Below are 27776 nucleotides of genomic sequence, written 5' to 3'. Positions count from 1 at the left end.
CGCCTCCGCTGGCACGGGACAGTAGCTAGTGGTCCAGGACAGTGGTCCAGGACAGCGCCTCCACTGGTACATGACAGTTACTGTTCTGTTGATAGTGGTACGCAACTGTCTCGTAACAGTTGCATTGGTTGTCTTGCAGCATTTTTGTTGACTGTCGTATAACATTTTAGAATGGGAGAACAGGCTATAAACTTTTATTTTCAAAATATAAGTTAAACTGTCTCTAACCAATACGTAACAGACTGTTACGTATTGACTTAGTAAAAACGTATTTTACTCAGAGTAACTGAATTTAAACGTCTATTAATTGTATATTACACATAAATCTGTTTATGTAAATATAAAAAAGTAGGCTACAATTGTTTCAGTATCCACTTAACAAAACACACAGAATTCAGAAAGATCCGTTTTATATCTTAGGAACTGTTTTGTTTAAAAAGTTCAAGCCTATGGCTATAATGTTAAAGAAGGCTATTTTAACTGTCTCGCAACACTCACATAGCGTATCCTGTTGTCTTGTGACAGTGTGTCTCTAAGTTGATTGGTTTAAACCAGAGCTGGTTTCAACCAGAGTTGGCCCTTAGTTCTAGAACATTTTATTTTAGTGTTGGTGCAATCAATGGCGGGTAAGGCGACATTTTCTGATTCTGATTTCAGATTTTAACAATCAATTTGGTTTTGAAATAAGGTCAAAAGATAGGCAAATTAGATAGGCTATTTGACTGTATGATATCGTTTTAACACAAATGGTATATTAGTCCATAGAAGTGTGGCGATTTGTAAGAGCACAAATCCCCGCTGTCCTGTTACCGTTGTTTTTGATGAGCATTTCAATTGTTGATGTCTTTGTTAAGGTCACCATCCACATCATCAGAAAGAACGACAGCGTTTGCCGGTACATGGCTGAGATGTGCCTTGCCTCAGGAACTGTGTTTGAGTGAACATATAGTGTCCTACAGTGTTTTGTACATGTACAAAAAGTGTTTTGAATTGTATTATTTATGTTTTCAAATACATCTATTTTTATTGAAAATATTAATGGTATGTGTTGATTTTTATTTTATTGAGAGAAATGCTTGTAAACAAAGAAAACTAATGTAACCTGGCTGTGTTGATTGACAGGGAACTGCAATTTAACAGTGTATTGGAAAATGAAAATACTCAAACCTTGTTATTATAAACACATTCATATTTGATTTTGTCTTTAAAATAATAAAGAAAACATAATTCTTCATTATTTCCATATGAAGAACAATGTCAATAAATGACACCCCTTGACTGCAAAATGTAGGTAACCTATAGCCTATGTTGACTTTAGTTATTAAAATTAATGATATACACGCCGTCACTAGGAGGCGCTGATAACAATAATGCAATAATAACGTCTCCGGCGGTGGCTCATGTGCATTCAGTTACTTTGAGTAAAACACGTTTTTACTAAGTCAATACGTAACAGTCTGCTTTACATTACACACAATGTAAAAATTGACTACTTTGTATGGTAAGCTTGTAGCGACACGTCAAGTATGGTTTAGAGACAGTTTAACTTATATTTTGAAAATAAAAGCTTATAACCTGTTCCCCCATTCTAAAATGTTATGCGACAGTCAACAAAAATGCTGCAAGACAACCAATGCAACTGTTACGAGACAGTTGCGTACCACTATCAACAGAACAGTAACTGTCATGTACCAGTGAAGGCGCTGTCACGTACCACTGTCCTGTGCCAGAGGAGGCGCTGTCCTGGACCACTAGCTACTGTCCTGTGCCAGCGGAGGCGCTGTCCTGGACCAATAGCTACTGTCATGTACCAGTGGAGGCGCTGTCCTGGACCACTAGCTACTGTCCTGTGCCAGCGGAGGCGCTGTCCTGGACCACTAGCTACTGTCATGTACCAGTGGAGGCGCTGTCCTGGACCACAAGCTACTGTCCTGTGCCAGCGGAGGCACTGTCCTGGACCACTGGAGGCGCTGGTCCGGACCACTAGCTACACTGTCCTGGACCACTAGCTACACTGTCCTGGACCACTAGCTACACTGTCCTGGACCACTAGCTACAGGACAGTACAGTTTCGGTTCTAACCGCCTCTCCCCAGTTGTCTACATGAGAAGGTCATACAATGTTTTAAAGGTTTGCTACAGTGGAGTCATTTAAAAAATAGGCGCTCTTTATGCATGTAAATACTTTGGTGCGTGCGTCCTCTGCTGGACACAACTTCGTAACAAGAGTTCGCCACACGAAGCTAAGCTTTTCAACAAGTTTACTAAAAGCAAATTAAGTATTGCGTTATATTTGTGTCATTCCAGATCGAGCAATGGAAGATTTGGATCACAGAAAAATATATTGATAAAAAAATATTTAGCAACAATCCATTTCTTGCTCAGTAAATACATTTGTATAGCCTATTTGGTATTCTCCAAAAGAATAATAAGAAGGATTTTTCCGTTTACGCGCTAAACTTTACATGGCTATGCCTACATACTAGCTCAAATTGACACCGAGTTACAAAAAATATAAATTGGAGTATCGGAAAAGGTCTATTCTGATTGCCGGATGGTTTTGGCATCCATTTAGATCCTTATTAAATGTATCTTTATCAATTGAACCAGAGAGAAATGGCTCTGAATTGAACTATTTACGGCATTCTGGAAGCATAATGAAAACATTTTAACGGACTAAAGGTTGTTCGACTACAATTTAATTAAAACACAATTTCGACCATCTGTATAGAAAAAGATTTGTAAAAAGAGGTGCAAGATCAACAAAATATCATCCCTTTAGAAAATAAACCGATTTACTAAAAAGTCTGCCGTGATAGATTGCTTTCATGGGTCATGTTTACACGGTCTTCATAACTGAACACACACACTTAACATCTTTGATATGGATATCATCCAACTATGCGCTAAATTGAAACAGTCCCATACATTGAAAAAGGGGATTATCCATCAAAAAGGTAAAAGATTAGTTGAGAAAAAACAGTACTGTATGTGAATACACTGGTATTCAGTATGAATTCAGCAAAATAGCATCTTTAGGCATCTCAAGAGCATCCAAAAGCCAACAGAGAGGTAGAGATCAACTAGAAACAGAAGTTCCTTAAACACAAAAAGTGTAGTTCCCAATAATCCCAATACCCCAGGAGGGTAGATTCTTTGAAAAATCTACTTAAGAAAAGTGTGTATAGTGTGTGTGTGTGTGTGTGTATAAGGTATCCATATATCTACAGTACACATGTGTCTGTATGCCCTTGTTTCCTTATACTACACTCTGCTGGTCATTTTCCCTGCTGTAAGAGGAAGACCCAGAACAGGTAGATGGGAAGTCTATGAAGATGCCATCTGGGTCTGAGTCCATGGACTCCAGCAGCTGGTCCACCACAGTCTCTGGGCTGGATGAGCTGCTGGCCTCCAAGGAGGTGTCTTGGAGAAGGGTGGGAGGGGTGGTCAGAGACACCAGCAGCTCCCCAGCTTGCAGTAGCCCTCCTGGGGAGTGCGTGGGGAAGATTGAGGGGGAATGTGATCGGGGCTGGAGCTGGATTTGAAGCTGTGGTCCCTCCAGGATCCCCCTTGTCAGGCTTGGATCTTGCCCCAGGGAGGGGCTTCCCGGCTGGGCCAGCGACGCCGTGGAGACCTGGGAGGAGCTGGTGGTGTCGGATATGGAGCTCTGCTCCTCCTGACAGGAAGTCATCTCGCAGACGGAGTGGCGGCGGATGCCCATGCTGCCGGTGGAGGAGGCCTCGGGGTCGTACTCCACCACAGGCGTCAGCATGGGGATGTTGTAGCTCTGGGACCGGACCACCGGGTTCTTGGTGGGGGGGTCGCCGGGCCTTGGCCAACGCTTCTGAAGACGCTTCTCTGGGGAGGGGTGGAGGGGTGATGGGGTGGAGGGGTGATGGGATGGAGGGGTGATGGGGTGATGGGGTAGAGGGGTGATGGGGTGTAGGGGTGATGGGGTAGAGGGGTGATGAGGTGTAGGGGTGATGAGGTGTAGGGGTGATGGGGTGGAGGGGTGATGGGGTGGAGGGGTGATGGGGTGTAGGGGTGATGGGGTGGAGGGGTGATGGGGTGGAGGGGTGATGGGGTAGAGGGGTGATGGGGTAGAGGGGTGATGGGATGGAGGGGTGATGGGATGGAGGGGTGATGGGGTAGAGGGGTGATGGGGTAGAGGGGTGATGGGGTGGAGGGGTGATGGGGTGATGGAGTGGAGGGGTGATGGGGTGGAGGGGTGATGGGGTGATGGGGTGGAGGGGTGATGGGATGGAGGGGTGATGGGGTAGAGGGGTGATGGGGTGGAGGGGTGATGGGGTAGAGGGGTGATGGGGTAGAGGGGTGATGGGGTGATGGGGTAGAGGGGTGATGGGGTGATGGGGTGATGGGGTGGAGGGGTGATGGGATGGAGGGGTGATGGGGTGATGGGGTAGAGGGGTGATGGGGTGGAGGGGTGATGGGGTGATGGGGTGATGGGGTGATGGGGTAGAGGGGGTGATGGGGTAGAGGGGTGATGGGGTGTAGGGGTGATGGGGTAGAGGGGTGATGGGGTGGAGGGGTGATGGGGTGGAGGGGTGATGGGGTGGAGGGGTGATGGGGTGATGGGTTGGAGGGGTGATGGGGTAGAGGGGTGATGGGGTAGAGGGGTGATGGGGTGTAGGGGTGATGGGGTGTAGGGTGATGGGGTGGAGGGGTGATGGGGTAGAGGGGTGATGGGGTGATGGGGTGGAGGGGTGATGGGGTAGAGGGGTGATGGGGTAGAGGGGTGATGGGGTGTAGGGGTGATGGGGTGGAGGGGTGATGGGGTGGAGGGGTGATGGGGGTAGAGGGGTGATGGGGGTAGAGGGGTGATGGGGTGATGGGGTGATGGGGTAGAGGGGTGATGGGGTGATGGGGTGGAGGGGGTGATGGGGTAGAGGGGTGATGGGGTAGAGGGGTGATGGGGTGATGGGGTGGAGGGGTGGAGGGGTGGAGGGGTGATGGGGTCGAGGAATGGGGGGATGGGGGGATGTGGAATGGAGATTGGAGAGAAGAGGACAGAGTTAGACGCGTGATTTACACTTTCTTTACACAATGTGATCTATTTCTCCCTCCACTGTGACTAGTGTCCCAGGTACAGCAGATCTTTCCAGGGTGTGGCTCTGGGACTGTGGTGGTACTGACCCAGCACACAGGAGCAGTGGCTGTTGGAGCCGTCGGGGGGAGAACAAGCCGTGGGTGCCCAGGTACGGAGACACCACCCTTCTGTAGAAGACCCTCCAGACGAAGGTAGTCCTCACTCACCCCTTTAGACTCATGGACCCCCTGCGGACACACACACACACACACGCACATGCATTACACACACGCATCACACATTCATCACATACACGGACATACACAGACACACATGCATGCATCACACATACACGCATCACACATCCATCACACACACACACACACACACACACACACACACACACACGGACACACACATTCCCCACATGGCAACACTTAACATTTTATTTTTTTTTTTTAAGGGAGTCTCTGCCATCTGTCCAGCAGATGGCGCTGGGATAGTATCAGATGTTGGAAATGAGTTTAATCTGTGTGTGGTGAAGAAGCCAGTCACATCACAGTGTGTCTCCGTGATCACATTGCTTTGCTTTGACTCATATACATGAAGACGACCACATGACCACACATCTGATCAAACACAGAATCAGAGATTGAAACCTGATTGGTCATCTGACCCCAGAGAGATGAACGTGTGGAGTCTGCTGGGAGGGAGAAAGAAGGGGGAGGATTGTGAATAGAGGGAGAGATGGAGGAAAGGAAGAAAGAACAGGAGTAGAGGAGATCAGAGGCAGAGAAAGAGGTCAGATGGCTGAGTGGTTAGGGAATCGGGCAATTCATCAAAAGGTTGCCGGTCGATTCCCGGCAACCTTTTGATGAATTGCCAGTCTGACCCAGCATTTGCACAACCCCTGGCAGGATCAAAATGGCTACCTGGTCCATCAGGAGGAAAGGGGGGGGGGGGTTGACATGAGCCATAGTGACACTGACCCCCCCCCCCCCCCCCATCCCCCCTCCAACACACACACAATGAAGCAGGATGTTATATTTAGAGTACCTGGGCAGCCAGGGAACAAAATGTCCTGCTAGCGAAGCTAACAAGATTAATGCTAGCGCTAGCATGCTAGCATAGCCTGGCAGGAGCAGTGTGGTTGTTACGGTTTAATATCTGGCTTCTTTGCACTGTGTAATACACTATCTGTCTCCCTCACGCACGCACACACACACTAACCACAATAAACCCAATCTCTCTCTCTCTCTCTCTCTCTCTCTCTCTCTCTCTCTCTCTCTCTCTCTCTCTCTCTCTCTCTCTCTCTCTCTCTCTCTCTCTCTCTCTCTCTCTCTCTCTCTCTCTCTCTCTCTCCTCTCTCTCTCTCTCTCCTCTCTCTCTCTCTCTCTCTCTCTCTCTCTCTCTCTCTCTCTCTCTCTCTCTCTCTCTCTCTCTCTCTCTCTCTCTCTCTCTCTCTCTCTCTCTCTCTCTCTCTCTCTCTCTCTCTCTCTCTCTCTCTCTCTCTCTCTCTGATGGTTCTGGTCTTGCGTCCTGCTGCCCCAGTTCATCACCAGCACTTCTTCTTCAACAGAACTGGGTCACTGAGTCACAGAAAGGATGTCAGCTACAGAGCCCCTCTCAATCTCTCTCTGTTGCAGTCCAGCCTCTACCTCTACTACCCCCCGCCACTACACCAATCCACAGCCTCACTGGCCCCAGCCTCACTGTTTGAGATGTGCCGTTAAACAAAACAAAACCCTGGTTTTACACATACAGTACTGTAAATCTGACTCCAAACACACACATACTCTAGTACACACACACATGCACACACACGCACACACAAGTCATCTGCGGTCATGGGAAGAACATTACATTTGGACTTCACACGGTGTAGACCGTTTCCTGTGAGATCCCTCTCCTCAGAGCAGCACCGCATGCTCACTATTCTTCACTTCCTGTCGTGCGGTCAAGAGAAAGAGAGAGTGTGTATGTGTGTGTGGGTGTGTGAGTGTGTGTGTGTGTGTGTACCTGCAGTATGAGGAGCATCTGGATGATGGAGGGGGGGATGCGAGCGCGGGGTCGGGACAGAGAGTCCTCCAACTTGAGGTTTAGAGTGATGATGTTCCTGAAGTGAAGAAGAGCTAGCTGCCTCACGGAGGGTTCCTTCCCCTGGACACACACACGCGCACACACACACACACACACACACACACACACACACACACATGCACATCCACACGCACATACATTTATTTTGGGTTGATACAAACCACAGCCTTATCTACAAGGCTGTAACACAGTAGGATTTGAACTGTGGTACAACAGAGTGTATGGAAGCAGCTGGGGCAGATACCAAGGGGAGAGAGGGAGGTGAGCGGATCGTCCTGGCTGTACCTGGACAGGGTAGAAGATAGCCTGCAGCATGGACAGCACGTCACAGAAGAAGAAGTCCCAGGTCTCAGCCAAGGAGTCCAGCAGCTTCTGCCCTACGCACACCCAGGGACACCACCACAACCAACCAAAACCTTCAGCCTCAACAACATGTTAACATTAAGGTCGTTCTTTCAGAATCACCAGTGATCCTAGACTGACTGTTGCAAGGTTTGGTCTAACCTGTTGTAAGAGACTAATGATTCTCTATGTGTGTGTGTGTGTGTGTGTGTGCAGCAATGGACATAGAATCAGATAAGGCTAAATTATTGCATTATTGTGAATGGTCAGGGGACATTTGCATCAACAAATGGTTCATTTCTGCATTGTTAATTATTCATCCTTGACCTGAGCTACTTCACATGCAGAGAGAGACATTGTGTCATATTTCTCGGGTACTAGACACCTGCAGCTTTATCATCACACGCAGGCTTGTAGCCAGATAAAGCTGGGAAACCGTACGTGTCACTTCCTGTTTGGTCCCTGTGACGACAGCACCTGAGCCTAGATGCGTGTGTGTCTGCCCTGTGGTTAAGGTGCGCTCACCACTTCACAATACATGAGAAACATTGATTTTAAGACCACACAAAGCGGAGGTAAACCCTCTGTTTGGACCACATCTGTTCTCCTGCCACTATCAGATCACACCCACCTTCATAGAAGCGTAGTTTATCTCTCAGTATGACCATCCCCTTTGTGAGAAGCTGGTTCTGCAGAAACAAAAAACACACAACCATGACTCATCACGGCTTGTTACTGAACATCACAGACTATTAAACTATCACCACTATGTCACATGACACCACAAGGTCACATGACACCACAAGGTCATCTACACATTTCACCTGACAGTGTGCATTAGGGTTGGGAGTACCAAGTAATTGTAGAGCTTAAAGCAGGCTTTACTGTGAACTGAGGTAGAGGTAGAGATGGGGGTCCGTCCTACCTGGAGGTATTCAGTGAAGAAGGAGCCCAGCTCGGTCTTTAACAGCTGCCTGAGACAGAGAGACAGAGAAACAGACAGTATTTAGAGAGAGACAGAGAGACAGACAGTAAATAAAGAGAGACAGAGAAACAGACAGTATATAGAGAGAGACAGAGAGACAGACAGTAAATAGAGACGGAGAAACAGACAGTATAGAGACATGAGACAGAGAAACAGACAGTATAGAGAGAGAGACAAGGAGAGAAGACATATATATATATTGTTTATATAGAGAGAAAGATAAATATTTATGAAGAAAAAAGAGACATACAGTGCCCTCCAAAAGTATTGGAACAGTGAGGCGAATTCCTTTATTTTTGCTGTAGACTGAAAACATTTGGGCTTGACATCAAATAATGAACGTGAGACCAGAGATCAACGTTTCAGCTTTTATTTCCAGGTATTTACATCAGGATCTGATGCACAACTAAGAAAATATCACATTTTGTTTGAATCCACCCATTTGTCATGTGATCAAAAGTATTGGAACAGATATACTTAAAACATATTTAAGTGAATAAGACTTAATATTTAGTTGCAAATCCTTTGCTTTCAATAACTGCAGCAAGTCTGTGACCCATTGACGTCACCAAACTTTTGCATTCTTCCTTTTTGATGCTTTCCCAGGCTTTCACTGCAGCCTCTTTCAGTTGTTGTTTGTTTTGTGGGGTTCCTCCCTTCAGTCTCCTCTTAAGCAGGTAAAATGCATGCTCTATAGGGTTTAAGTCTGGAGATTGACTTGGCCAGTCTAATACCTTCCATTTCTTGCCCCTGATGAACTCCTTTGTTGTTTTGGCAGTGTGTTTTGGGTCGTTATCTTGCTGCATGATGAAGGCTCTGCCAATCAGTTTGGTTGCATCTTTCCTTAAATTGGCAGACAAAATGTTTCTGTAGACTTCCGAGTTCATTTTGCTGCTGCCATCATGTGTTACATCCTCAATGAAGATTAATGAGCCCGTCCCAGAAGAAGCCATGCAAGCCCAAGCCATGACATTACCTCCACCGTGTTTCACAGATGAGCTTGTGTGTTTGGGATCATGAGCAGTTCCTTTCTTTCTCCAAACTTTAGCCTTTCCATCACTTTGGTAAAAGTTAATCTTTGTCTCATCAGTCCATAAAACTTTGTCCCAGAATTTTTGAGGTTCATCTCTGTACTTTTTGGCAAATTCCAGCCTGGCCTTCCTATTCTTCTTGCTAATGAGTGGTTTGCATCTTCTGGTGTAGCCCTTGTACCTTTGTTCATGAAGTCTTCTGCGAACAGTAGATAGTGATACCTTCACTCCTGCCATCTGGAGGTTGTTGCTGATCTCACTAACAGTTGTTTTAGGGTCTTTCTTTACAGCTCTCACAATGTTTCTGTCATCAACTGCTGATGTTTTCCTTGGTCTACCTGTTCGACGTCTGTTACTTAGTACACCAGTAGTTTTCTTCTTCTTCAGGACATTCCAAATGGTTGTACTGGCTATGGCCAATGTTTCTGCAATGGCTCTGATTGATTTTCCATCTTCTCTAAGACTCACAATTGCTTGTTTTTCACCCAAAGACAGCGCTCTGGTTTTCATGTTGTTTTCACCTCTGAATACAGTCTGCATAGACAAAACCTATCTTACCCAATCTGAACCTGAGTGTAGACATTCAGTGGTATTTATTGATTGAATAATGTATGTAATAGGACACACCTGGGCAACAAAATACACCTGTCAGTCACATGTTCCAATACTTTTGCTCACGTGACAAATGGGTGGGTTCGAACAAAAAGGTGATATTTTCTAATTTGTGCATCAGATCCTGATGTAAATACCTGGAAATAAAAGCTGAAACGTTGATCTCTGGTTTCACATTCATCGTTTGATGTCAAGCCCAAATGTTTTCAGTCTACAGCAAAAATAAAGGAATTGGCCTCACTGTTCCAATACTTTTGGAGGGCACTGTATATAGAAAAAGAGGTATTTATATATGGAGAACGAGAGACATTTACATGGATAGAGAAAGATAGAGAGACATAGAGAGTTAGAGATTTATATAGAGAGAGATATTTATAGTTATAGAGAAAGATAGAGAAACATATAGAATGAGAGATTTATAGAGAAAGAAAGAGAGAGAAAGAGAGAGCTAAAGACATTCCACCTGCCACTCCTTCTGGTACTGTGTGTTGTGTTGTATCAGTCTGTTTGCAAGGGCTGGATGAGAGGAAATGAAACTTCTGCAGTGTCCACATCTACACTGTATAGCAGTGGACAGAACATAGTTGACCAGAGATACACACAATGTGTCGGTGTGTGTGCGCGTGTGTGCGCGCACGGACGTAGAAGAGAGAGAGAGGGGTTTCATTTTTAATTTTTCCACTCCAATCTGCTGTTACTTATCACACCTTAAACAGGAAGCCAGACACCGTCCACTTCCTGTTCAATGAGATCAGAGAACCAGATGATATGGTTATCTGAACTAGAAACTGAGAGAAGAAAGAAGAAACTAATAAAGAGAAACAAAGAGACAGAGAGAGAAACTTAGAAGTAGAAACATAGACAGAGAGAGAGAGCAGGAGCGAAAGTGTGGTGTTTAGACCAAACGCAAAGCAAATTATTTGCGTGTTTGCATTGACTGTACATGTAATTTTGACGTGCAATGAATTGCTTTGCAGCAGGAGAGAAAGGTAAAAAAAGAGATAAGATAGAGAGCGAGCGAGTGAGAGAGAGATAGGGCCTATCTACACCACAGCAGTGGGTTTCCCTAAATGTTTATGAAGACTAAAACAAACTAACTAAATATTGACTGGCCTCCATAACCTTTCCACAGTCAGAGCCTCATTTACTAACAGGATTGCGCCCGTTTCAGGCGTAAGATAGCGATTTCTCCCAGCATTTAACGGCGCGCTAATTAACACTAAAGGGCGGAGTAAGGCGCTGATTGCCCGACGAAGATCTGGTTTGATAAATACCACTCAGAATGCGGAAATACACCGTGCGCTATTGGCGGTTGGACAAAGGCGCAGATTAAGCTGCGGTCGCAATGTTACTAAATCAGGCTCTGAGTGTGTCCTCGAGGTCTAAAGACCTAGAGCAGATAGAGCAGAAAGCCAGATAGGGGAGAGTAACTTCGGCAGATCTATCTTGCCGTACATCCCCTCCAACGCAGGGGATGAACCAAACATCATGCTGTGTTAGATGCTAATCTTATGATGATGTGCTGGTATGACAAAGTGTAAAGAGACCTAGAGAATGTCCCGGACAGTTGAGAGGTCAGAGGTCACAGATTAGGGGTTCTTACCGGACTCCCTCATTGAGGATGAAAAGCTCATTCTCTCCCAGGTCTTTCCTCTGGAATACGGATATCACGGCATTGTGGATGCTACACACACACACACACATACACACACACACACACACACACACACATACACACACATACACACACACACAAGCACACACAGGAGGAGAGAGATGCATGTGATGACATAATCTCTCTTACATGCAAACATCCATCAGTGCATCCATCCGTGCATTCATTCATGTCTCCAGTACTTCGTCCACCCTCTATTCTCCTATCCTGTCTGTCTTCAGCCACAGCGCTTGTGGAGTGACTAAGTGGTTTATCGGACCTAACCAGTACTATCCCCTACCCCTGAAGTGAGAGAGCAAGTCTCTGTCACTTCAGAGCAGTGTTCTGGAACATTTCAAAGGAAATGCCAAACAAGCCTCGGAATCACCTGGAGAACTGGACCCCCAGCAACACACACTCAGATTCCAACTCAAAAACGAACATAGAAACACACTCTATAAATCATTCACAAATGTTGCGAGGAGACAAATATAGCCTGTTTTTATACACATACAGATACACACACACACACACTCACACATGCATGTACACAGAACCGATGCACAAATGATCCTACCAATCCATCTATCCATCTAGGTGGGGTAGGGTTAGGTATTGTATCATCCCCTCCACCCAGCAGAGCCAAGCCCACTAACCTGAACACTGCCTGAACACAGTTCCTGCAGCCCCCACCCCTCCACACACACACACACACACAGAGAGAGAGAGAGAGCGTCTGCCTGTACCTGTTCCAGGTGGCGTTGGCCCCAGGCCTCCTGTGCTGTGTGGCCCGCTCCTCCAAGGCTGCAGCCTTCTCACTCTTCCCCAGGTCACTCAGACTGGTCGAACTCATCAACTTCAACCTGTGGAGAGTCCTCATGGTCAGCACGACACACACACCAGCCAGAGAGCCAGCCGGCCCACGCAGAGGAATGGAGGGAGACAGGGAGACAGGGAGAGAGGGAGACAGGGAGAGAGAGATAGAGAGAGAGAGACAGAGAGAGACAGAGAGAGACAGAGAGAGAGGGAGAACAAAACGACCTAGCACTAAATAGAGAGAAGAGGAGAGATGCAGGGAAATAAAGGGAGACAAAAGCATCCAAGCTGCAAGCTAGTCTTCTCCTCACTTTCTGCTTCTCTTTCACTTTCTCTCCCTCTCTCTCTCTCCCTCCCCTCTCTCTCTCCCTCTCTCTCTCTCCCTCTCCCCTGCTTTCTTATTGGCAGGGAGGAGTCATGTGACCTGATATTGTTCTTTCTTGCTTGACAAACCAACTCATCCCTGCTGCTAGACCTCAGCACACATCCTCTCTCTCTCTCTCTCTCTCTCTCTCTCTCTCTCTCTCTCTCTCTCTGTCTCTCTCTCTCTCTTTCTCTCAATCTTTCTTTTGCTGCACTGTTTCCTTCCACACACAAGACACCCTAAAGCTAATGTACCCACATACCCACACACACACAAGCTTGGTACATACAGGCTGAGGAGAAAAGGAGAGGATGATAGAATCACTAAATCCCATTCAGCTGAACTGACTCACACTACACATTAACAACACACATTAACAACACACATTAACAACACACATTAACAACACACATTAACAACACACATTAACAGCACTAACCGGCCTCTGGGGCATTCAGATACATGTTAGTGTAACTTGTAGTGGGAGAAGATCTGGAGAGTTTGTTCAGCAAAGAACAAGAGGAAGAGAAAGGTTACAAGGGCTCTTTCCTGTCTCTTTCATTACGCTAACGTGTCTGTCAGACAAGGGGCTGTGTGTGTGTGTGTGTGCTTGTGTGTGTGTCTGAAAGCATTCAGGGTAAGAGGAACTGAACTAGATTCAATTGTGTGTGTGTGTGTGTACTTGTGTGTGTGTGTCTGAAAGCATTCAGGGTAAGAGGAACTGAACTAGATTCATTTGTGTGTGTGTGTGTGTGTGTGTGTGTGGGAGGGAAAGGAAGAATGTGATCGACATGGCACTTCCCTCCAGGATCCAGTAACAGTGAATCTTCAGTAGTTCTGTGATCACAGTAGGGACAGATATGGACAGACAGGGTTAGGTTCAGCTCTGTGATCACAGTAGGGACAGCGATGGACAGACAGGGTTGGGTTAACAGAGATGAAGGGATGAACGGCTGGATTGAAGAGGAGGAGAGAGATAGGCCCGCTCGCCTGCCGAGGTTCTTATCACGCACGCCCTCTTTTCTGCTGTCCCTCCCTCCCTCCCTCCTTCCCTCCCTCCCTCTTGCCCCCTCCCTCCCTTTCTCTTGCCCCCTCCCTCCCTCCATCTTTTCCTCTCCCTCCCCCTCATCCACTTCACCCCCCCCCCCCTCCTCAGCCAGCCATCACCAGCCTTGACCCTGTGAGAGAGTTGCCAAACAATGTCTCTCTTCAGCTGGAGCTGGCATGGGACAGCGACTGAAAGGTGGCACACAGCTTTTCTCTCTCTCCCTGTGTGTCTAAATGAGGTGTCTAGGGCTAGGCTGCGTCGGCCTGGGTGCTAGGCCCAGAGGGCTAGACTGGGGGCCCTGGGACAAGACAGACATCCAGGGCTACACTGGAGGGGTTGAGATGTGGGTCAGCAACAGTTCAGTGAGTTGTGTTATACTGAGGCCTGGGTTTCCCTGTTCATCAGAGATAGGGTCTGGTGTAGTGACCATGGCTGCTGGCCCAGTTACAGTGACACAATGACATACCTCAGAAGAGCTTCAGAATGAGGTCACTGTTGTTGGCATGTTTGGGATCTGTAACGTGGGCACCCACACACATACACACACACACACACATACACTGCGAAAGCTAGGGGGTCAAGGAGAACATTCTGGAGCATCATTGCTCCCTCTCATTAGACACACCTTCTTCTGGTTATCTCTCAAATAAACACACCTTCTTCTGGTTATCTCTCAAATAAACACACCTTCTTCTGGTTATCTCTCAAATAAACACACCTTCTTCTGGTTATCTCTCAAATAAACACACCTTCTTCTGGTTATCTCTCAAATAAACTCATCTTCTTCTGGTTATCTCTCAAATAAACACACCTTCTTCTGGTTATCTCTCAAATAAACACACCTTCTTCTGGTTATCTCTCAAATAAACACACCTTCTTCTGGTTATCTCTCTAAAGATAGGTTTGTCATGTCACTTCCACTAATTATTTTCTTCATCTCCCCAAACTCGCTCCACAGTCGTGCGTTGCCTGCCTTAATAAATGATTTAAACTGCTGAGACGACTGCGTTAGCTCACTGATCTCAAGACCTCACTGATCTCAAGAGTACTGCAGAACCTCACCGTTGGCGGTAAACACAGGTGTGGTCGTAAGAGGCTGTGTTTGTTTCACCTTGTGTCCTCAAAACCCTTTCATAAACACCACATCTGTGTCATGTTTTGTTTTTCCTCCCACTGAAATGTTACAACAGAGTTCTCGATGCAGAAAAATTGTGTACATAGCGACTAGTGCATAGGGGCTTGTAAATGGCAGTGTGTGTGTGTGTGTGTGTGTGGTTGTATCTCACCTTCTAAATGGATGATCATTTCCTTCCATGCCAGGGCAGGGGGTGGAGCCTAGATGCTGACTGAACCTCACCTACCAACAGACATCCAATCAGAACAACAGGTTGACACCAGATACAATTCAGAAAATCTCACTTTCATGGCCATAGTCTCAGAGGCCCTGTGATTTAACAGGATTTGAACCTGGATGAACTGCAGGGCACCTAGGTTAGCCTACAAAGCTAAAGACTGGGCCAGTACATTTCACATAGTGAAACCTTGGTCCTGTGTGGACCTGCACCCCTCTTTCCTTCTCTCCAGGAAGTCTCTCGTTTTGACAGGAAGTCCTGAAGTGACACCATAGGGTGGAGCCAGCAGAATAAAATACACATCAGCACAAAATAACCAGATCCTGTCAGATCCCCATTTCTGATCCCTCTTTCTCTTCATCTCTCTCTTTTTCATCAACTCAGCCTCTCTCTCTCTCTATCCCCTGGTGTTCCAACATTTGTTTACCCACACTTCAGCCAGCTACAACTGTAAACAGCCGGTAAAAGTGCCCACACAAACATACAAACGACCCTCTCTCACACACACACACACACATACACACACACACACACACACACACACACACACACACACACACACACACAATGCCAGGTAAGAACTCATCCCTGACAAAGCTCCACCAGTCGCCTCGAGCGGTCATTGAACTTTGGCGCCATCTGCTGATGGAAATGTGTCGCGCACCCAGAAGCGTAAAGTTACATCCATGCTGTGGAAAGAATCTGCTTTCCTAATTAGTGGTACATGTAAATATAGATCAAGTGTTAGAGACTACATTCACCAAAGCACACTTTCATTATGGGAATTATCTTTAGTAGTGCATTAAGAACGGATAAGTCTGGAGTTTCAATAGGACAGTTGACTGATCAAGACGAAAGACAGGCGATGACAAGTCTTGAAGCCTTATCGGCAAACTGACCACTAATTGCTAGTTTAACCACAGAACTAACCGTGGTCGCCTAGTTGTTATAAACCTGCAACTACACTTCTATATCATATCTCAAAGGTAGGCTAGACCAACGGCAGTGATTGAAACACTACATCGATTAGAATGACAAAGTGGGCTGTAGAATGTATAAATTTGTCAAGACGTTTCAAATTAACTTAAACACTTATTATAATAACAAAGGTCTTTCTCCGCCCTGCCAAAATGTGGACCACGTTTAATGCCTTAATCATCAATTTTCTACCCACCGTTTTTAGTCTCCACTCCGTTCGTAGCAGGTTATTCTACATGCCACCGAGACGTAGCCTATCAACAGTCTTCAAGGGCGGTTCGGTCCGGACAAAACACCATCGACATTTACAGAAATGTCAGTCTCGCTTGAAGTTAGTGAACGCAAGAGGTAAAACGGACCCTTTCATCGCTTGAGTGGAACAGCCGTCTGGAGGTTGAAGTGCGGTTGTGAGCCAGACGCTGCGTGTCGACTACAAGATTATTTATTTGTGCGTTCGAGAAAGAGAGAGAGGGGGGGGGATACTTAGAGAGAAAGAGAGAGAGAGAGAGAGAGTAGACTACAGTAGGTGTTCACTTCGCCTACTGTGTCCTCCCATCAGAGAACAGAGAAGCAGTAAAGTGAGCAACGGTGCGCCACAGGAAGTTCTGGACTCGCGCCAAACAGACACCAAGGTTCCAAGGCAAAAGCGGCGCCACAATTTCTACAGCCATTTATTTCATTATGATCTGTCAAAAATTGTATTGCCTAAAGATGTCTTTACTGCCATAAACGGCCTTAACATTAAACTATAAGTGCTGTAGAATGGCTTTACAGATGCTCTTAGCCAGCCCTTGACTGTTCTCGTGATCAGCAACTTTTTATCTCATTGAGCACTCAACTAATCTAAAGATAACCCCCCCAAAACTTAAAGATGATTATTCACTACAAACCGCATGACATCTTCAAATAGGCTCTGCTTGGACTTTGCCTCTGGTAAGTGGTGACTTCCTACTGGTCACCAGACACCCCATGGCAAAAAAGGCACAAGTTACTGAAGTGTTGTGTGCTGACAAACAACAACCTTGTCTTCCTCATTCTGAGTGTTCCTGGATGTGGCAAAGACACAGAGACAACAGTCTAACGTACTAAGGTCTAAGTCCAGATGTTCAGTATCTGGGGTAATAAAACTTGTGACCATAAAACAGATGGACCAAATCACCTGGAAAGATACACAAAAGTACACGACACACCCATGCACAAAATGAATGACAATTGTTTTGTTTTGTTGAAGGCTGCTGCAACACTAAAATACAAACCTTTACATTTCATAATTCCACCGGCACCTTCTTAAAATCCACTCTACACAACATAGTCAGAGAAAAACCACAGACAGGCAGATAAAACAAGACAGCACCAGTTCTGCAAGTCGGAAACCCAACTTGTTTATGCATGACTAAGCTCCAATTGTGTCTGCCCTCTCATCCATATTCATGCCCGTGATGGTTCAGTCTGTCCCTGGCCAGGGCCAGTCTTCCCTCAACTTTCCGGGAACTTGAAGAGAGTTTGTCCCCTAACACTCCTCTCTAGTTTGGATTACGGTGTCGTTATGGAAACTGTCACCACGTCAACACGCCTAATCCTAAAAACGGGACAGAGGATTGTTGAAATTAGACGTGAAGATTTAGTTACTGTCTCAGGCTTCTGAGGCTTAGAGAAATGAAAGGATACAGGGTAGAGTGTTCATGCAGTGTGTGTGTGTGTAGTTGTGTGTGTCTGAGAGAGATAGTCTAATTCTGTCATTGCAGACTAGATAGAAAGCAATCTTAAAGAGTCTGGAGTGTCTGGGAGATTCTCTGTTGCGTTGTGCATCTTGTGAGGAGCATGCAATCCCAACAGCTCTGACTGTGACAGTAGACTGCGGGCTCAGATGGCAGAATCAGAATCAGAAAAGGGGTTTTATTCGCCATGAAAGTTTGCACAGACAAGAAATGTACTTTGGCAGGAAGGTGCATACATTAAACATATAGGAATCTTAAAACGTAAATATATGGTCTAACTATACTAAAGGTACAACGTCTAACTAATACTAAGAGGATTTAGAATAAAAAATATACAATAAAATATAAAGTAGACAAATAATTTACAACATTAAAAAGGATTTAGGACTAACCCTCAGGATATAAATACAGGACTTGATATTCACTCGTTCTAAAGAAGCAATGTGCCTTGTTTTCACGCTAGGCCTAAGAAGCAGAGCTCATCAAGATGATATGAAGACTACCTGGCTGCCAAGACTGTTGCCATGGGGATGTTAGGGAGAGAGAGAGGGAAAGAGAGACAGAGACTGAGACAGACAGAAAGAGACTAAGTGGGGATTTCCAAACAACAATTAGAGTGAACCATGTCTCCATTCAAAACAGACACTAATAGAAAGGAAAATGGAATGACAAGATGAAAAGACACAAACAAATCTTGATTACTATCAGGGCCTTCACGGACATATAAAGTGTAGTGTAGACACATTGTTTTTACATATACTGTATTATTAGACAGTCATTTTATTGGAATCCTGCTGTTCGTATTACAATTGGAATTGAACCGTGTGCATGCCAACATGCAGAGAAGGCAAAAAAGATGGCAAAAGAGTGAGACAGAGTGAGACAAAGTGAGTGAGACAAAGTGAGTGAAACAGAGTGAGACAAAGTGAGTGAGAGTGAGAGTGAGACAGAGTGAGACAAAGTGAGTGAGACAAAGTGAGTGAGACAGAGTGAGACAAGGTGAGTGAGTGAGAGTGAGACAGAGTGAGACAAAGTGAGTGAGTGAGAGTGAGACAGAGTGAGATAAATTGAGTGAGACAGAGTGAGACAGAGTGAGACAAAGTGAGTGAGTGAGAGTGAGACAGAGTGAGTGAGACATAGTGAGACAAAGTGAGTGCGCCAGAGTGAGACAGAGTGAGACAAAGTGAGTGAGTGAGAGTGAGACAAAGTGAGACAGAGTGAGACAAAGTGAGTGAGAGAGAGTGAGACGGAGTGAGTGAGCCAGAGTAAGTGAGACAGAGTGAGTGAGACAGGGCGAGTGAGACAGGGCGAGTGAGACAGAGAGACACACCGAGAGAGGAAGAGAGACAGGAGATGGGAGAGTCTGATTAGTCAGTTTTCCCTCTTCAGACCATCCACTGTGTTCGCTGGGCTTTGATGGCTATCGTCTGTATACAAAACAGAGCTGCTAAGACACACACACACACACAGATAAACAAACACACACACACATATGGCAGAGATACACTGTTATACTGTGAGATTCAGTTTGACCCTCATTTGTTACAAGTCTCATGTTATCCAGTGGAGGAAAATCCCCAAAGCAGATGAACAGTGTGTGTGTGTGTGTGTGTGTCTTAGCAGTGGGCTGGGCACGCTGCAGCAGGGAGCTCCTCTCCTCAGCCCAGACCACCTGTTGTAGTGCCGGCCAGCCCAGGCCACATTCCTGCAGATCTGCTTTCAGAGGAACACATCACGGTGGGATGGATGATGCGTGAGAAATACCCTTTAGTTCTGTGTGTGTGTGTGTTCTGTTTGTGTGTGTTCTGTGTGTGTGTGTGTCCTATGTGTGTGTGCTTGTTATATCAGCAGAGGCAGTTGGACCATCCTCTTCCTCATCGTGTGATGATGATGACGGTCTGAGAGACACGACTCAGGGTCAGGGTCAGAGCTGTGGGTGGTTGTCATGACAACACGGCCGAGTGGGTGCCGTTGACCTAATCAGACCTCTCTTTTCTTCTCCCTCTGTCTCTCTCTGAGAGGGAGAAGGCCTCTTAAAAGTAAGACAGTTAATTGGTCACGACTGACAGAGACAGAGAGAGGGAGGGAGGGATGGGGGGAGGGAAGGACGGAGGGAAAGAGAGAGTGCTTCATTCACCCACCATTCATTTAAGAGGGATTCACAACCTTTTTTGGGGTGGTGGTTAGAACGTCCTGTCCTTCCAAGTGGTGCTTAAGTAAATAACCTATATTTATGTCCTGCTTCTCCAGATTGGGGTCAACACAGCTCAGACTGTGCCCTGTCTCTAACCTGGCCTTAGACATGCCCTGAAGTACACAGACAGGAGGAGGGGAGGGAAGAAGAGAAGAAGAGGAGCAGGAGCGAGGGTGGAGGGTGGAGGGTTAGGAGAGAGGAAGAGAGAGGGTGGAGGGTTAGGAGAGGAGAGAGGAGGAGGAGAGGGTTAGGGTTAGGAGAGGAGGAGAGAGGGTGGAGGGTTAGGAGAGAGGAGGAGTGAGGGTGGAGGGTTAGGAGAGAGGGTGGAGGGTTAGGAGAGAGGAAGAGAGAGGGTGGAGGGTTAGGAGAGGAGAGAGGAGGAGAAGAGGATTAGGAGAGGAGAGAGGATGAGAGCGGGTGGAGGGTTAGGAGAGGAGAGAGGAGGAGGAGAGGGTTAGGCGAGGAGAGAGGATGAGAGCGGGTGGAGGGTTAGGAGAGGAGAGAGGAGGAGGAGAAACGTAATGGGAGAGAAAGTTGAGAAGGAGGAGAAACAAGCAGAAAGAAGGTTGTGATTTTGGCAACAGAAGAGCAATGAGGGAGTACGTCTGCAGGGAACAGAGAAGGGACAGCCAAGGACAGACACCCTGCATGCAGCTACATTTATGCCAACACAGGACACACCAGCAGGGTAGGTAACCTTATCCTGTTTGTCCTGTAGTCTGCTGCTAACAGGGGGACTACCCCCATGTAGGAGGCACTGGACCTAAGCTACAAGCATGAGTGACTGAGTGGACCAATCACACAGCTCCTAATTGTATGGAGAAACAATGAGTTTCCATGACTTCACAACCCTTCAATCAGTCTTTGTATTAGCTCAAACCAGAGCTTGTTGATATAACCAGACCATGCTGGCCAGTTTGACAACTAAGTGTTTCCTCGCTGATATAGATCATGGCATGACAGCATGTAGTACAATGCTGTTACAATGTGATCCTCCATCCATCCTCCCTCCCGATTTCCTTCCTTCCTTCCCTCCCCCTTTTCTCTTCCACTGTCCCAGTTCATAATTTCCATGGTATCCATGACTACTTATAATAAAAACAACTTTCACGCACACGCCAACAACCTGCTTCCTGATTGGTTCAGGGCCGCTGCAGGTGCAATTAAATAGGGCTGTGATCTGTAAATCAAACCATAAACCAAGATCCATTCTACCAGCCACGATGTAGAAGTTCTGCCTTTCTCTCCTTCCTCTACAGCATATATCCTGTCCCCTTCTTCATAACATGTTGACTGGCCTTCCCCCTCCATCAAGCTAACTGCACGGGCTTACTTTAAGTATCTCTTAGAATAGTCTGCATGGAGTTTTCTTCTGTGTTGCTCCAGAGCCTCCCCACCCACAAGTGTGAGTCAATGAATGCACACATAGTAAATAATTAGAGGAGACAGAGAGAGAGAGACATAGAGAGATATAGAGAGAGAGATTGAGCTGATCTGTAACCAAGGGAGGTCACTGTGTAACTACATTCCCTTTCTAGGTTGAATGTGGCATTGGTGATTTCCTGACAACCACAAACAAACTATCATGCAGCTCAGCTGGGCTCATGCTTTGGCTGTGTGAAGGACAAACAACAGATCTGGGTGACTAGGTTACGACAGCACAGGGTAATAGGTGTCTAAAAGTGGTCAAATATTAACAGTGTCATGTGAAACTGTTAATAATACCACCACGTTCTCACTCCACCAGATTCCCCCGAGACAGTACGATATACTGCCACCTAGTGGCAGGATGTCCATAGAACATTCCCAAGGATTTTGTTTAAATCAAAACTTTTTCCAAAATGTTTTACAATAATACTGAAACACGGCACATGATTCAATGTGAACGATTCATATTTTGAAGGACTTTTGTTTATTAAGTTTTACAAATAAGGTAACAAATTCATTTTTATTGGAGCGCAAAGCGCAGTTTTATATGATGCTAGGACACCCTATACTTAGTGCAAAACATACAGGCAAACACTGCCAATGACTTCCCTACATGTTTTTGGTTGCCTTTGATTTTTTTATTGATTTTTTTCCTCTCCAAACATTTTTTACAACGTTAAATAGCATATGGAAAAACATGAATGAGGTCGCTAAATGATCAAGCGACACAGTTTCAAAACATGAGAACTGATTTTTTTTTTTTTTTTTTTTACCAGAACACACATAACTTAATTGCAGCTCAGTAGCACTGAGAACTCTCCACTGTTCTGTTGTAATGACTTCCCACAAGAGAGCAAAATAGCATAAAAAATACACAAAAGACTTCAAACTGAGTAACTGAATCAACAGATTGTTTTCATCTTGTGTGTGTGTGCAAGCGAGCACGTTTGTGATCCTGTAGGTGGAGCAGGTGTGTGTGTAGGTGGAGCAGGTGTGTGTGTGTGTAGGTGGAGCAGGTGTGTGTAGGTGGAGCAGGTGTGTGTAGGTGGAGCAGGTGTGTGTGTAGGTGGAGCAGGTGTGTGTAGGTGGAGCAGGTGTGTGTGTAGGTGGAGCAAGTGTGTGTGTAGGTGGAGCAGGTGTGTGTGTGTGTGTAGGTGGAGCAGGTGTGTGTGTAGGTGGAGCAGGTGTGTGTAGGTGGAGCAGGTGTGTGTAGGTGGAGCAGGTGTGTGTGAGGTGCTGAGGCAGCATGCAGGAGCAGAGGAACCAGCAGCCAGGAGACAGACACCGACACATGAGCTCTCAGACCGGAGCTCTCTGAGGGGAGCTCTCTGACCGGAGCTCTCTGAGGGGAGCTCTCTGAGGGGAGCTCTCTGACCGGAGCTCTCTGACCGGAGCTCTCTGAGGGGAGCTCTCTGAGGGGAGCTCTCTGACCGGAGCTCTCTGACCGGAGCTCTCTGAGGGGAGCTCTCTGACCGGAGCTCTCTGAGGGGAGCTCTCTGAGGGGAGCTCTCTGACCGGAGCTCTCTGAGGGGAGCTCTCTGAGGGGAGCTCTCTGAGGGGAGCTCTCTGAGGGGAGCTCTCTGACCGGAGCTCTCTGAGGGGAGCTCTCTGAGGGGAGCGCAGCAGAGGGAAGGCCGAGGGGACTACAGCAAAGGGGGGGTCCAGTGAAGAGATCGAAAAGGAAACCAAGGAAACACGAGATAACCGATATTTTTCCCCAACGTTAAATCAACCGTTGGCAAACTACTCAATGTGAATTATTCAGTTGTGTCACCACTGGGTGAGGATACGTTCCTCCCTCACTGCTACCTGGACAGAGAACTGTCCGGTCTGGCTCTGCTTCGTCACTGCAGGATGATCACCAGCTACATCATCCACACACACAGTCCCACTAGGAGCACTGGGAGTTAAATCTGTCTGTGGGCAGATCCACCTCGTCATCACCTCTGACAGCCAATTAGAATCAACGCCACGAAAGCAAAGTGGCATCATGTTGAAGTTCACAGCTTTGACCTTTGACCTAACGTGCTAATGCAGCGCTGCTCTGGGCTCTAAGGGAAAGGAGGACAACCATTTCCATCTAACCAACAAAGCAGCATTTTACAAAGCCAACGAAATGAAAGTAAACTTTTGTTCAGTTTGTTTTGTATATTTCTTGACATACTTTATAGACATCCAAAATCACAACAACGTACTGTAGCGACTCCCAAAAGGACAAATGTTTGCTTAAGAATGTCTATTGTTTGAAGTTGAGTTACTTGTGTAGCAGGCAGCCTAGCTGCAGACCACTGGGTGGAAATCTGGTGTCAGATCTCAGTAGTTCAGAGTTTCAGATCCACTTCCACTTCTCTACGACACGTGACCCTCCAGCTTCTGCGGTTGATGAACAGTTTGTTTTGGGAAGATGGGGGTAACTGTTGAAGATGTGACAGTCCAGATCGGACGAGAACTTTACCTCAACATCAACAATATCCTGGGGGGTTAGAGACACAGCAGACCTGAGTGGTCAAAGGCAGAAGGAAACGATCCAGGTGGAGAAAGACAAGAGACAGACTGAGAAAGGAGGGTAACAGAAGAGGAGGGGGGGGGGGGGAGAGAGAGGAAGATAAACTAACAAAGAGAAGGAAAGAGAGGACAGAGGAAGAGAGAGAGGACAAGGACAGGGGAAAGAGAAGAGAGAGAGAAGAGAGGACAGAATGCTTGACTGTTGAGGTGTGTTGTCCACTGTAACTCCACTGTGAGTGCTTCTTTAGTCTGGGCCAGCCTTGTGTCGGTGAGACTCCTCCCCCTGCCATCACACACATCTACAACAACTTCTGATACTGGTTAATGCTACCAGCTGGGTACCTGGTACCACACACACTCACACACACACACACACACACACACACACACACACGCACACACGTTTATAGTAACTAGAAGCTACTATGCCATTCACACTTTTGCATTGCTAATTTCTTTTCTCTGCTACTTTCTGAGTCAGCCTTCCTGTCTGTCCTCCTCTCACCAACACAAGGCCTTTCTACACCTGTGTGTCTGGCACCAAACACACTCAGTAGAGGCTCCTGTATTAACAGCCCCCCCTAGTGGTCAACCAGTTATCCGTATATCGAACCAATGGTTCCAGTGTCTGTTGACTGAAAGCAGACCCAACCACAGGAAGGGAAGCGCCTTACTCCAGATGTGGTTGTGTTGTTCAGTTCTGGGCCTCCTGGATCTGACATGGAGTGGGACAACAGCGTGATGACCCTGACTGGGCCGGTCCCCTCAGGAGGGCAGCACTCAGCTGACTACATCTTCATCACCCTCCACACCCCCCCCCCCCCCCCCCCCCCACCCCACAGCCTCTAGGACCGCCACACGCCTGGCTCTCCGGCTCTCAAGGATCAGCCAGAAAATAAATAAAAAACATGGCACCAAGGAACGCCCCCCACATCTCTCCCCAGTCTGTCTGTCTGTCTCCCCCCAAATCTAAAGAAAGGATGCAAGGCACTAGAAGTCCAGTGAGCTCACTGGGCAGCACAGGCGCGGAGGATGAGAGCAGAGCAGTTATTCAAGTACGTTAATTGAAACCGTGTTTTTTTGACGTCATTTTTTGTTGTTTTTAAACATTCACATTTATCTAATATAAAGAGTAGAAAGGGACAACAAGGTAAAGTGTTTCTGTATCTAAGTACTATGTATGGAAATAGCTAGCCTTACTACCAACAGCCCTGACACCACAGCACTTACTCATCCTCCTTCTCTTGTTTTCTAATGTTGTCCAACAACATTTATAGTAATCACAGTGTTTCAACATCAAAACTGATGGGTAAGTACAGGTCCATAACAGAATACATCTTTGTCTCTTAAATAGAATAATAATTATAATAAGAACAACAATAATAATAATAATGTACACATAATCCCAGGAACAGCCCCTGTCCTAATGCTGACATGAATATAGAAGCTCTTACATTAGTCAGCCTACTAGGTCGGTTTAAAGCCTTTGTTACAGGTTCTAGGCTCTCCAGAAAAGCGTGTGTGTGTGTGTGTGTTTGTGCGCGTGTAAAGAGAGACAGGAAAGCTGTTGGCCCACCTTATAGACCCCTCTAATCCTCTCCCCCTCACTGGGCCACGCAGAGCAGACCGGCCCCCTTGTTCCATCACTAACCCCTGGTCCATCACCTAGCCCTGGTCTTCCCCTGGTCGCCTTCTGAAAACCATCAACTTTATTTAATCTCTCACTCTTTCCTAATTTCTCTCTTTCTACCGTTCTACGCCTCCATCCCTCTATCATCTCTCCTCCTGCATGTATATCTATCTCTCTCGCATCAAAGAGGGGTTGTGGAATATTGGGAGTTTGCTCTGAACTTTTGGAGAAGGAGAGGCTATGATGACACTAGGGATATGTAGTTCTTTGGAGTGACTTGTAGTCCTAGTCTAGGAGAGAGAGGATAAGAGGAGGAGTCTTGAAGGTGGAAGCCTGTCACAGCAAACCTCTCAACTCTACTGCAAGAAGGCCTGCGAGAAGGGGGGCGGGGGGCAGTGAGGACAAAAAAAACAAAAAACAAACGCAACCAAATAAACAAGAACAACACAAATGGAATCATAACCAACATTCTAAAAAAGAAGAACAGACATTCTGTACATGGGTTTCACTCTGTTGAAGGCCACTGGTATTGGTTCACTTTCACAACTAAGTTGGTTTTAAGGTCCTACCCCTCAGGTCATTATTGCATCAAACGGCAGGGGGGGAAGGGGGGGGGGGGGTTGCAGGGTTACTAGGGAGACACCAATCCAAAAGCACATATTAATGGATGGGGCACAGCCCGAACATTGCTTGTTTCTAGGTGGTATGCCAGTGTGGGTGGAACATCAACCCTACTACTGGACATAAAGCTAGAGAGCTACAGTCACAGCAGGTCCAGTCCTTTAGTACTCTAACCTGGATCTAGTACTGTGACGAATGGGCAGCATAGGGGATGTTGGCTGGAGGTGATAGCTCAGCTAGGTTGCTAGATGTGGGGGAGGAGGAGGGGTTAAGGGTGGTGGGGGGGTGAGGAGAGGGGAGGTGGGGAGATAAAAGGGACATCTTCTATTTCTTCTTAGGTCAGCTAGCTGCAGCCCAGCCCAGGGCTACTCCCCCTGTAGGGCTACTCCCCCTTTAGGGCTGTAGGGCTACTCCCCCTTTAGGGCTGTAGGGCTCCTCCCCTTTTAGGGCTGTAGGGCTCCTCCCCCTTTAGGACTGCCCCGCTACCACCCAGAACCTGGGCTATCATAACAAGCACACCCTCTTTGGCCACGTGAGATTGCACCCCTCGTCCATTTGGTTTTCTAGAGCATTCATCCCGCTGTACCGTCTCCTCCTGTTCCTCGTCATGTCACTGCTGTAGGTTAGGGTCAGGTGACATGCTCACTCATAAAGCCCTCTATCCAACCATGCCCCCTCCTTCTCTTTGTCTCATTCTCCAAGTCTGTATCAGTTTCAGCCTCTGTTCCAAGTCCCAGTGACAGTTCAGGGTCGGGATCCTAGAGCCAGACCAGACCCCCCCCAGTCCTCCAGATCTTGTCCCCCGGGCCCCCAGCCCCCCCAGACCAGGAACCCAGCCCCCCCCAGACCAGGTCCTCAGGCCCAGCCCTACGTGGTCCTCAGGTTTGGCCCCCCAGGGTTGCTGACGGGCTTCTGCAAAGTGCTAATGTGGAAGGCCTGCAGGGCCGGCTGTCCGGGCCCTGTGGAGCTCCCGGAGGCGGGGTAGGGCCCCAGGGGCCCCAGGGGCTGGGAGGAGGCCAGCAGGCCGGCCTGGGGGTGGGACGGGGCGGCCCACTGTGCGCTGTAAGGTGCGGAGGGGGGGTAGGCGTACTGGGGCTGGGCGGCGGGGGGGCAGAGGGAGCCCTTGCGGGCGGTCAGAGCGGTAGCGGGGGCACTGCCCAGGTGAGACGAGCCGCCCTGGCTGGGGCTCAGCTGAGCGGGAGCGGAGAACTTCCTGCCTGCGTTGGCTGACTGGATCACCTGGGGGAGGACACAGGGCTGTGAGTGGGGCTCTTTTAGCAGGTGTGTGTGTGTGTAAGTGTTAGCAGGTGTGTGTGTAAGTGTTAGCAGGTGTGTGTGTTTGTAAGTGTTAG

General features: G+C 47.1%; 2 protein-coding genes across 2 annotated transcripts in view; both read right to left on the bottom strand.

The window, feature by feature from the left end:
* Positions 1-2682: 2682 nt before the first annotated feature.
* Positions 2683-13347, bottom strand: LOC124469664 (proline-rich protein 5-like). The gene is given in 10 exon segments (XM_047023099.1): positions 2683-3857; positions 5154-5190; positions 5192-5230; positions 5232-5294; positions 7066-7206; positions 7432-7523; positions 8120-8177; positions 8414-8462; positions 11720-11800; positions 12517-13347. Coding segments are annotated over 10 exon segments (1512 nt in total). The 5' UTR covers positions 12870-13347; the 3' UTR covers positions 2683-3258.
* Positions 13348-25256: 11909 nt separating this feature from the next.
* The window catches only part of wnk1b (WNK lysine deficient protein kinase 1b), a 46894-nt gene continuing 44374 nt past the window's right edge, over positions 25257-27776 (bottom strand). The window contains exon 35 of the mRNA XM_047023289.1: positions 25257-27663. Within this exon, the coding sequence (XP_046879245.1) occupies positions 27292-27663 (372 nt within the window). The 3' untranslated portion in view covers positions 25257-27291. The remainder of the gene's footprint in view (positions 27664-27776) is intronic.

Source organism: Hypomesus transpacificus, chromosome 7, assembly GCF_021917145.1.
Source record: "Hypomesus transpacificus isolate Combined female chromosome 7, fHypTra1, whole genome shotgun sequence".
Taxonomy (NCBI): Eukaryota; Metazoa; Chordata; class Actinopteri; order Osmeriformes; family Osmeridae; genus Hypomesus; species Hypomesus transpacificus.
Note: the sequence above shows the minus strand (reverse complement) of the source record. Positions and strands in the feature narration are given on the sequence as shown.